The sequence below is a fragment of the Taurulus bubalis genome, assembly GCF_910589615.1.
Source record: "Taurulus bubalis genome assembly, chromosome: 6".
In the NCBI taxonomy this organism is placed as follows: Eukaryota; Metazoa; Chordata; class Actinopteri; order Perciformes; family Cottidae; genus Taurulus; species Taurulus bubalis.
The window spans coordinates 1589806-1601048 of record NC_136594.1 but is presented as its reverse complement, the minus strand read 5'-3'; the positions used below and the strand labels follow the sequence as shown (position 1 = coordinate 1601048).

The following is an 11243-nucleotide window of genomic DNA, read 5'->3' as shown; positions in this document are numbered from 1 at the left end:
GCATAATACATGAGGGAGAAATTACATAACCAATGTTTTTTCATCATCTTTTGAAACATTTGAAAGAGGAACCTTCTCTTCTCTCTTGGTGAACTCGTCTTCCCTTTCTTACTTCTGCTTTGTTGGTCCTTCTCTGTTTCTCCTGGAATCTGCAGGTTCAATCTGAAGACAGGATGATTTAACAGATACATTTGATAAGTATAAGAAATGGCCTCGGCTGTGAACGGCTGCTTATCAACTCTCTGGTTTCCACACAACAACAATTGATAAAGATGAAATATTAGCATGAATGCTAACTGCATGTGTTGACACGTTGTCACGGAGACGTGCAAAACTGATGCAGAGGGAACGAAGAGCGTCTCAGTCTGAAGCCTGTTGCCACTGACAAGGATGATTATTTATGCATTGCTGTCAGAGTGTTGCCATGAATATGTTCATTATGGGATGTTTGTATAGCAAACAAACACTTTTTGAAATGATGAATTTAATTTTTGTAATATGATGCCAATGGAAATCTCAGAAAACATTCAGTATTACACAAACACCACAACTACTGAGGCTGATATTAATACTACTACTATTAATACTACTACTATTAATACTACTACTACTACTACTGCTACTACTTCTACAAATGTTTCATTTTCGGGGTAACATTCTTTCTGTGCGGCCCGGTACTAAGGGGATCTTGCGTCACTCGCAGACGAAGCCGCTTTTGAGTGTTTCCACAGCATGGCACCAACACGTAAATCCTTTAAAGGAGTTTACTGATATTGTTTTTATTACCATGTGACTATAATGCACTCCTCTCATTCAACATGTGGACTTGAAACCAACTTTAACTCATTTCTTCATTATGAACTTCAACAATATCTGAGTTCATCTCCGTGAATACACAGTGAAGTCAGTTTCACGTTGGTCTCTTTGTTTCTTCTCTTTCTACATCAGAGTCTGGTTCCTTGATACTGACAGTGATCAACATTTGCATCAGCGTGGACCTCAGTAGCCAATGGGGTTGTGTTGGGAACCTTCATGAGCTGATTGGTGGCTGGACGGCCAACAGGACAGAGGAACACATTTAAAAAGGCAGCAGTTCCACCAGGAGGGCAGTCACTGGAAGAGATGGGTGCCATGACGGGTCTTCTCCTTCTGCTGTGGGCCGGTGAGTGATCACCTGCTGCTGGCTTTAACCCTTCATGTGCCTTCAGATGGACTGTACTAGTCTGTAGTACTTGTGTTCCATAGGACTTCAGCCACAGCTCACATGTGTGTTCATACCTTTCTAGACTTGTTCTCTACAACAACCTGTTCTGACTGAGAGTCACCTGCTGGAGGACTTTGTGTTTCAGGTGTCACGGTGGGCTCGGTGCTGGATCTGCAGAAGAGGATCATCGGAGGTGGAGATTGTTCCAGTACGGAGCGTCAGTACCATGTGAAGTTGCTGACTGGCAATGGCATTAAGACGTTCCTCTGTGGAGGCTCTCTGATCAGTAATCAGTGGATTCTGACTGCAGCTCACTGCTGGATGGGACGTGGATGGTGAGAAAGTGACAACTTTACTTTAAAACTAGTCTCCACAGGTTCCTCCTTCAGTCTGAAAGCAGCAGTCAGCAGTGATCTGATTGATTAGCGTGGCATTCCCATTGTGAAGATATCATTGATGAGGTTCATGTTCACTAACTAATATTTCACCACGATGCATCTCCAGTAACTCAGTGAAGTTTCTCTGTCTTTCACTCGTTTGTAGGACTATGAAAGCATATTTAGATCGATCCCCAGTAGGAGTGGTGATCACAGACAAACCTGTGATTTATATGGACGACAAAAAGAATGAACATGACATCATGCTGCTGAAGCTACCTGAAGGCACAACCATCACACCTGTTGATCTGCCTGACTGTAAACATCCTCTCAACATGTGAGTTGTGATCTTTGCTCCTTTAATAAGTGTGACAGTTCAACTCAAAATGATGAGACTGTTCTGTTATGAAACAGTATAGTTTTAATATTGTCAGTCACATTTATATTAATACTATAACCATTAATGCTTTATTGTTATTGTGCTTTCTTTACTGTTTTTATTACTGTTATACTGTTTATTTATGCTACTTGTTTTATTTAATTTTAATGTGACGATGTCTCTTGTGTGCACTTTACCTGTTTGCTGCTGTAATCCTGCAAATGTCTTCACTGCAGGAATAATAAAGGAATATTTCATCTAATCTCCAGATCAGATAACAGCACAATTCACCTGCAATAGCTGGTTTCAGCCAGTAGAGGGCAGTCACTATGCTTATTATAACAATATGTAGAATTAAAATACTTTGCATTAAAACGTCAAGATTATGACCTGAATCCATCATCAACACTAAATACATATACACATCAGTGTTCAGATGAATAAAAGTAGTTTGGGCTTTAATTACTCTTTACATGTAAAGTTGTTGTTTTTATTAATTAGAAAGCTGCTAATAAGTTTCTGTTGTCTTTCAGAGGTGATAAAGTTCAGGTTGCAGGTTATGGATTCACAGCTGTAGACAAAACTACGAAGGAAAAAGGTGAGATGCATCTTGTTTATTTCATTCTAACGATTGTCTATGTTTATGACTTTTGCTCATGTGTGTTTCCACTGCTGACTCATATTTCCATAAAGCCTCTGACCTGTGGGTCATTGATGTTCTGGTCAACATGAATGTGTAAGAGACTGAATGTCTCAGTGATGAAGCTAGAACATGCTGGCATCAGGTGGAAGTAGACGACCTGATGAATCCACTGGGACCAACCAGGATGCATGTTTATTAAAGAAAGTATTGCTATGAATAGTTGTGTTTATTTGTTGCTGGAAGGATTTCCTGTCAACAAGTTGAGTAGATGATGTTGAAAGTTGTTGCTTTTGTAATGTAGAAAGACTGTTTTTCTATTCTCATCTAGTATGGGGTAAACAAGGTGAACCAGATAAACTCCAATGTGGAGACATGACCGTTATCGACTGTGGTGGGATGGAAGCGTGTCTGAAGAAGCTGTACTCATGGTCCTCCAAGGATCTCTGGTTGTGTCACCAAGACAAGGGCAGGAAAGTGGATGTCGCTGATGTGAGTTGACATGGCTTTTAACTTTATATCTTTTCTACAAGTCATACAAGTCATTACAAGTTTCACCAATTCATAATAAATGAGTGTTTCCATAATTAATACAAAAGTCCGTTACACCAAAAACATTTACTTCTCTCTCACAGGGCGACTCTGGTGGAGGAGTGGTGGTCGGGAACATGATTTATGGTGTCTTTTCAACCGGTGATGAATATGCCTGTGTTGGACCAGCTATATCAATGGACGTCTGTCATCCAGAGTACCTGGATTGGATCTATAAGAAGACCGGTATTCCCAAACCCAAACAGAGCGGCTCAGGCTGAGCTCTACTGTTAAATGTTCAAACATTAAGAACATTGTTGAGTTACTCTAAATCTGCAATAGATACATTTACTATTGATTAACTGTTAGTAAAGCCCTTAAATAAAAACAATAACTTGATGTAAACCCGTTATTGTAAAAAATTATAAATAATATTTATTATAGCTGCTGTACTTACTTCCTTATTACTTGTGGGTAAATGCCAGGAGAAGGGTTATGCTTTTGTTTTAGTTTCTCAACTCTGCTTTTTTATTAGATTTCATTCACATTAATAAAGTAAAGTAATCAATGAGGGAAGCGTCTGTATTATCTCATGTTCCAGCTGTGTGTCTCTCTCACCTTTGTGCAGTGAGCTTCATGTGTTCAACACATATACCAGTGATTCACTTCAATAAGAACGGAGGTTTGAATAGTTTACAACTCTGTGTTCATAATTAAATCATATCTATAATTACAGGTTAATAACGCTAAAGTGTAAAATAATCATGGATCGGTACTCCTACTTCATAGACCCCATAATGTCAAACAATAGTATTCATATAATTATTCAGAGAGGCGGACACACTTCTTCTCCTGCATAACTACAAACTACAAGAACTACCTTCCTGTTGTTTTTACAACAGCTGCATGCACCTTTGATTTGATTTTGTATTTTAACAGCTCACTCCATACCTTGTTCTTAACTCTCCTCTACTGTGTGAATGACTTACAGCCCCAGGCCTGTTTTCAGACTGCAGATGGGCTACTAAACAGGCTGCTAATGAAGAAACAAGTCTTTAAAACATGAGTGTATTCATTATGTGTGTGTGTGTGTGTGTGTGTGTGTGTGTGTGTGTGTGTGTGTGTGTGTGTGTGTGTGTGCGTGCGTGCGTGTGTGCGTGCGTGCGTGCGTGCGTGCGTGCGTGTGTGTGTGTGTGTGTGTGTGTGTGTGTGTGTGTGTGTGTGTGTGTGTGTGTGTGCGTGCGTGTGTGCGTGCGTGCGTGCGTGTGTGTGTGTGTGTGTGTGTGTGCGTGTGTGTGTGTGTGTGTGTGTGTAGATATCTACCTACCTATCCAACAGGGGACTTAAACGTTGTTACACATTGACCAACTGGGGACTGCATAGCCAACAGGGGACATTTTGGAAGTCCCCTGTTGATGAGGCTTTAAATACCTTTAAAAAACCTCTGGTGAATCTTTTTCCATTTGACCCCAGTGGGGACTTGAAGGTGTATGAGTGTTTAAGTCCATGCTCAGCACTGCCCCTACTGGCTGGAGCAGGGATTTTAACAGCTCACTCCATACCTTGTTCTTAACTCTCCTCTACTGTGTGAATGACTTACAGCCCCAGGCCTGTTTTCAGACTGCAGATGGGCTACTAAACAGGCTGCTAATGAAGAAACAAGTCTTTAAAACATGAGTGTATTCATTATGTGTGTGTGTGTGTGTGTGTGTGTGTGTGTGTGTGTGTGTGTGTGTGTGTGTGTGTGTGTGTGTGCGTGCGTGTGTGTGTGTGTGTGTGCGTGTGTGTGCGTGTGTGTGTGTGTGTGCGTGTGTGTGTGTGTGCGTGCGTGTGTAATTTAGACTACTTCTGGGGACACATTTCAATTCAGTTCATGTTGTACAGCCCAAAATCACAAATTTGCCTCGGAGGGCTTTACAATCTGAACACATACAACATCCCTGTCCTGGGAATCCGTAATCCATAATCCATAATCCATAATCCATATGACAGAAATTATACATATTATGAGAAAGATAAAAGTGGAATAATAAAAGAAAACATTAGTATTAATAATTACAGCAGAAGTGAATGTAACATAATGATTAAAAAGTGAGGATATGTGTTATTACTATATCTCATTGAAACTGACTCACTTCTCATAGAGAATGTTTTCTCATCAAAATCTCTGCTCACCTCAATCTGTTGTCTGAATTATAGATTAAAACATTAAAAACAACAATAAAAGGTAAATTCTTCCTGGAACCACTTGATGCATTGATTGATTATACATTAGGAGATTAAATGTATCTGACATGAGATAAAACTAGACAAACATGAAATGAATAGAGGCAAAACAAAACACTGCATTTCATTTCCATTATTCATCAAAGTGAAGATTGACCAGAAGTTCATGTTTTCCACGACATCTTGTTCCTGAATATTGTGAAAATAGATAAATAATCCAGACGGCAGAAAATGTGTTGGCATTGTGTGTTTCTACAAACCACGGATACATGAATGTTGAGGATTCTGCATTAAAATGATCTTTCATAAACATGTTTCATATCAAACTGGCATCATGCCTGAAGAAACAAACACTGCCTCGTGGTTGACTTTGTGGAAAGACGGGTTATGTTTAGGCAACAAAAGCACTCTGGGTAGAAAACACATGCTTTGTGTTCAAATGAAAACGTAGCAATTGAACAACAAGCGTATGAACACGAGCATGAATGAATGACGACTTTGCTCAGAAAACTTAATGACGTGACGTATGTGACGTTGCATATGGAGCCTAAGGTCTAAGTTTAGTTAGTTTCACACGGGACACGAACAGCCATGTCCTGGGTGAAAGTCTGCTGTTTGTCTGACCAGAACTTTAACTACAGCTCTGCTATGAATACTACCTTTAAAAACATATACGATTATAAAGTTATGATTGTGTTAAGAGTCTCCAAGATGTTATGATTGAACCCAACTCAACGCATTTAACTTCAGAGAAGACCTTTTCCATGGCAAACATCCTCACTTCTCAAACTCACAAAAACAGATTGTGTTTTTTAATGTTGACCACACATCAGCATCTCTGTAGCCGGTTGATCATGTGATTGATCCTCGGTGTTCACAGACGTCCATGATTACCAACGGAGCGTCACAAAGTTCAACAAAGACACCGCATGCAGTTAGCATTCATGCTAATATTTCATCTTCATCAATTGTTGTTGTGTGGAAACCAGAGAGTTGATGAGCAGCCGTTCACAGCCGAGGCCATTTCTCATACTTATCAAATGTATCTGTTAAATCATCCTGTCTTCAGATTGAACCTGCAGATTCCAGGAGAAACAGAGAAGGACCAACAAAGCAGAAGTAAGAAAGGGAAGACGAGTTCACCAAGAGAGAGGAGAAGGTTCCTCTTTCAAATGTTTCAAAAGATGATGAAAAAACATTGGTTATGTAATTTCTCCCCCATGTGTTATTCCTTCTTTTATTTTTAATATAATATTAATGCTGGTTTAACCCATAGGGTATTTATAGCATTACTATTGTTTAGGAGTTAATGCAGGTATATAGACCATTATACCCTTATTAAACACACACACACACACACACACACACACAAACGATAATTTTAATGTAGAAACGTCGAAATTCAACGTATCCATGGTTTGTAGAAATTTATAAATGTATTAATTTTCACAATATTCAGGAACAAGATGTTGTGGAAAACATGAACTTCTGGTCAAACGTCACTTTGATAAATAATGAATGAATCTAAATGTATAATCAATCAATGCATTAATTAGTTTCAATAAAAATTAGTTTTCATTGTTTATGATCTATAATTCAGCCAACAGATTATGGTGAGAAGACATTTTGATTCGAATACATTCTTTGTAAAAAAAGCTCTTGATTAGGAAGTTTCACAGAGATATGGTATTAAAACATATTCTCACTCTGTAATAGGGGATGAAACATATTCTCACTTTAATAGGGTATTAAAACATATTCTCAGTCTGTAATAGGGTATTAAAACATATTCTCAGTCTGTGATGTGGTATTAAAACATATTCTCACTCTGTGATGTGGTATTAAAACATATTCTCAGTCTGTGATGTGGTATTAAAACATATTCTCAGTCTGTGACAGGGTATTAAAACATATTCTCAGTCTGTGATGTGGTATTAAAACATATTCTCAGTCTGTGACAGGGTATTAAAATGTATTCCTCTTGTTTAATAATTGACTACCAGCTCGTCCTCCAGTCCACACACATGGTTTGACTCTAGAAACTGGATTGAATGAGTTAAAGAAGTGAATTAACAAGCCGTAAGAAGCGACCGTATTGAGTGAACCACAATGTTGTCTCTTTCTCAACACATCTTCCTCTTCTTACTTCGGCTGAGACGATGACAGGTTGCGTTTCCTCGCTCTTCCTTCTCCGTTTCATCTGAGATCTTCGTGTTCCATCAGCAAGTCATGATGATGAATCAAAAACAGCACAAGCTCTCTGAGCGGTTAAAGAAAACACCTTCAGCTGTAAACAATAAGAAGCAAGATCTCGTTACCGATCACACATTAGCATACATGTAGATCTGTTCAGCCAATGGGAACCTGTCAGGAACACTTTGCAATGTGACTGGTGGCTCACAGGCCGACAGGAAGGTGTGAAGCATCACTGTGGCCCCAGGAGGGAAGTCCTCAGTCCTCAGAGGGCGACGACAGCGATGGCTGGGCTGGCGTCTCTCCTCTGGGTGCTGTGGGTCGGTGAGTCTCTGCGTTTATGAAACAGTGAATTGTTGTTTTCTGATCGTTCACAACGGTGGAGGACTCTGTGTTTTCAGGCGTCTCCACGAGCTCGGTGGTGGATCTGCAGAAGAGGATCATCAGAGGGCAAACATGCCCCTCAGAGGAGCGTCTGTACCACGTGGAAGTGAGAGCGTCTTTACCGGATGGACGCTTCAGGTTCTGTGGCGGCTCTCTGATCAGCGCCAAGTGGGTTCTGACTGCAGAACACTGCTGGGACACTTCAAGGTTAGAACGCTTCTCTTGTTTACTCCAAAATGTGTGGGAACGACGTATGTGCAGAGTTTGAGGCTTCGTATTCATCTCCTCTGCAATCACCTTCAATCTCAAAATATATAAAAATGCATTTTATAAGACAAAAATCCATGAACAAAAATATAAAGTGTATTCCCTGCCCAATAATGTGCAACATTAATACTAATTAATAATTATTTGTATTGTTATTTATTTATTTTATTGTTATTCTATTCATGTTTTGATGATATGTTTTCCTTATTATTTCATTATTATTAATAATAATACTAATGAATTGATATCATGTCAAACATGACCCGTGTGTATTCTCATACTTGAATTTGACAGGATGTGTTTTTATTGTTTACTTATTTGCATTAAGGAACATATTTGATTGCAAGTTGTGGTTCTATTGTTAGAACAATAGGAGAATTGAATAGAGGAACCTATGCAGTGTCTGTTTGTTTCTTTTCAAACATGGGGCACTACACTACATGACTGTATTCATAAGTGAATACATTTCAAATATTCATTGTTTTTGCATCATCAGAATTGGTGCATAAACAATGTTTCACCCACGTCTGCAAGTTTCACTTAGATGTGAGAACAACTTTTTTCTTTTTTTCTGTCCATATGGAGACAGAAAACAAGAATGACTCATGGTAACAAAGCAAACCTCTTTCTCCTTGACTTCCTCTAGGACTATGAGAGCAGTTCTGGGTGTGCATCCAGGGCCAGGAACAGCCGAGTCCGTCACACCTCATTTCTTTCTGGACCATCAGGGCCGGCGCCACGACATCATGCTTCTGGAGCTCCGTAGATCCACTCGGATCCGACCCGTTCCACTTCCTGACGCCAGAGATATCGCCGAAGTGTGAGTCTAGATCTTTCTCTTAATGAGTCTGAAAGTTCCACTCATGAGGAACCCTGAGGAACATGTATTGTTATTTCTATTGTATTCCAGAGGTGCGGTAATTCAGGTTGCAGGTCGTGGAGCCACAGCTGGAGGCCCTAATGGGGAACGAGGTGAGATGACTTGTTTATGTTCATCGTCATAGTCAGTGTTATTATCATTTAGCATGTACTATATATGATGCATATTATTGATAGATTAAAACCTCTTGTATTTGTATTGTTTACATAAATCTGCCAGTACACTTCTTCTTGGCACAAATCAAGAAAAATAGATTTTTGAATGAAGCAGATAGCTTAATTTAAAGATGCTGGTTCTTAACAATGATGACAGCTGTTCAGATGCTTTTTATAGAAGGAGGAATTATTCCAAAGGTAAGTTACGTCACAGTCGGGTTCAAGTTCAGAATAGAATGATGACTTTCTGTGTTTTCATATCAAACAACGTCTCTTTTCTGTCTTCTCATCCAGAACCTGACAGAGCAGCGACGCTCCACTGCGCCAGCGCCTGGACCGTCCTCTGTCCGCCGCTACCTCCGCCCAGAGCCTTCCAGCACGTGTTCTGTGGACAAAGTCCTGGAGTGGATGTGTGTGAAGTGAGTCGGCTTCTAACTTTATCAACAAGTCACTACAAGTTTGACCACTTCCATGTAAAAAGAGCATTTGCGTAGCTCATGAAAGTGCGTGTTAAACAGTAGCTCTCCCTCACAGGGCGACTCTGGTGGAGGAGTGGTGTTCAACGGAAGGATTTACGGTGTCATCGCTTTCATTTTTGATAATCAGCGTGTCTGCAGAGATCCGTTTGGATTCACGAAAGTCTTTGACTACCTGCCGTGGATCAATCAGAAGATCAGCGGCCACAGAGGTGGCTAACGTGCGGCTAACGGGGAAATGCTACACATACATATAGCAGAGTTTCACATGTATGAAGAAAACTGTGGAGTTATTCTAAATTTACAATTGATTGGTATTATTTCTAAAAATCTTTAAGATAAAACAATGAACGTGATTTTGTGACTGTAGTTACACAAGCTAGTGTCTGAGTTACAAATATGAGTTCATGAATCCCGCTGTCAATTATTATTATTATTATACAAAAAAAGATAGCTTCAGTTTACAAATTTACCATCAATAATATCAAACTGTTTTGCATGTTACAGTCATTGTATTAAAAAACTACAAAGGCCAAATATGATAACAACACTGATAACTATGGTAACCAACATGACTCTTCTTGTACACTGTTGTCCGTCTAAATAAAATTAATTTGATGACTCACAATCAATATTTCACAGTTTGTAACTGGTCCAGTTATTCTAAACCTACAATAATTGTTGTTTTTTGTCCACTTTGAGGCAGTGGAAACAATTCATGACACAACAGAGACACGTCATCACCTTTTAAGTTGTTATGGTGAACTGCTAGTTATTCATCCATTCTCTGGTTACAGAGCAACATTAGAGAAGTCAGTTTGACGATCACTAGCTGACTCTTGTTTTACCTAATATGGTCAAGTATGAAAAGCAGAGCATTGGCCAACTTGCTCTTTTCCACACAGAATACCAGGACAGTGTTAAGGGAAGCTTATACAAACAATATTTTGGAACTGAGTTGAATTTCTATTATTCATGAATAAATCAGTTTCGACAATAAGATTTGCTTCATTGGTTGTTGTTTTTTTTGACCTTGCAAATCTATATTTTGTGTTATGACTTGTTCTGCTTTCATTTTGTTTTTGTATTAAAGTTCTATTGCTGAAAAAAAATACTTTTTAACCTTTTTCTTGAAGTAAATATATATGGGTCAACATTGACCCGTAACACCATAGATGTTACTATAGTTAATAATATTAAAATGAATAAAACAAATGTACCCCTCAGTACTAGTCAGGTAACACAACAACCTTTTATTTATTATATGATTCTCTTGAGGTTCATTTAAAAACATTTTGTTTATTGAAATCGAGGGGTATCCTGACAAAGAAAAGAGTTGAGATTAGATTAGAGCATTGGGCCAGACGGCTCAGACTAGGATCAATAGGGACACTCTTCACTTGTCAAGGCGTTATTGAAGGTCTTTTACTAGAATATTACTGCAAATCTGCTTAACAAAAAAGTATTTCCAAGAGAGGTTAGGAATGTTTTTACTGATTTAAATGGTCTATTGTATCCTTATTTTATTTTA

The 11243-nt window shown here is 39.0% G+C and overlaps 1 protein-coding gene across 1 annotated transcript; it reads left to right on the top strand.

The window, feature by feature from the left end:
* Positions 1-1053: 1053 nt before the first annotated feature.
* Positions 1054-10741, top strand: LOC306738052 (uncharacterized protein). Its single transcript, XM_079219881.1, has 12 exons — positions 1054-1162; positions 1350-1539; positions 1748-1918; positions 2494-2558; positions 2932-3092; positions 3236-3411; positions 7729-7874; positions 7952-8141; positions 8848-9021; positions 9112-9173; positions 9531-9655; positions 9771-10741. The coding sequence occupies exons 1-12, from the start codon at positions 1123-1125 to the stop codon at positions 9930-9932; spliced, it is 1662 nt and encodes a 553-aa protein (XP_079076007.1). The 5' UTR covers positions 1054-1122; the 3' UTR covers positions 9933-10741.
* The last annotated feature ends 502 nt before the right edge of the window (positions 10742-11243 follow it).

Bases quoted from the DNA above. Each gene is read 5' to 3' on its own strand.
- LOC306738052 (XM_079219881.1), top strand. From the start codon at position 1,123: ATGGGTGCCATGACGGGTCTTCTCCTTCTGCTGTGGGCCG. The intron at 1,540-1,747 runs GTGAGAAAGTGA...ACTCGTTTGTAG, and splicing joins TGCTGGATGGGACGTGGATG to GACTATGAAAGCATATTTAG. The intron at 9,022-9,111 runs GTGAGTCTAGAT...ATTGTATTCCAG, and splicing joins GCCAGAGATATCGCCGAAGT to AGGTGCGGTAATTCAGGTTG.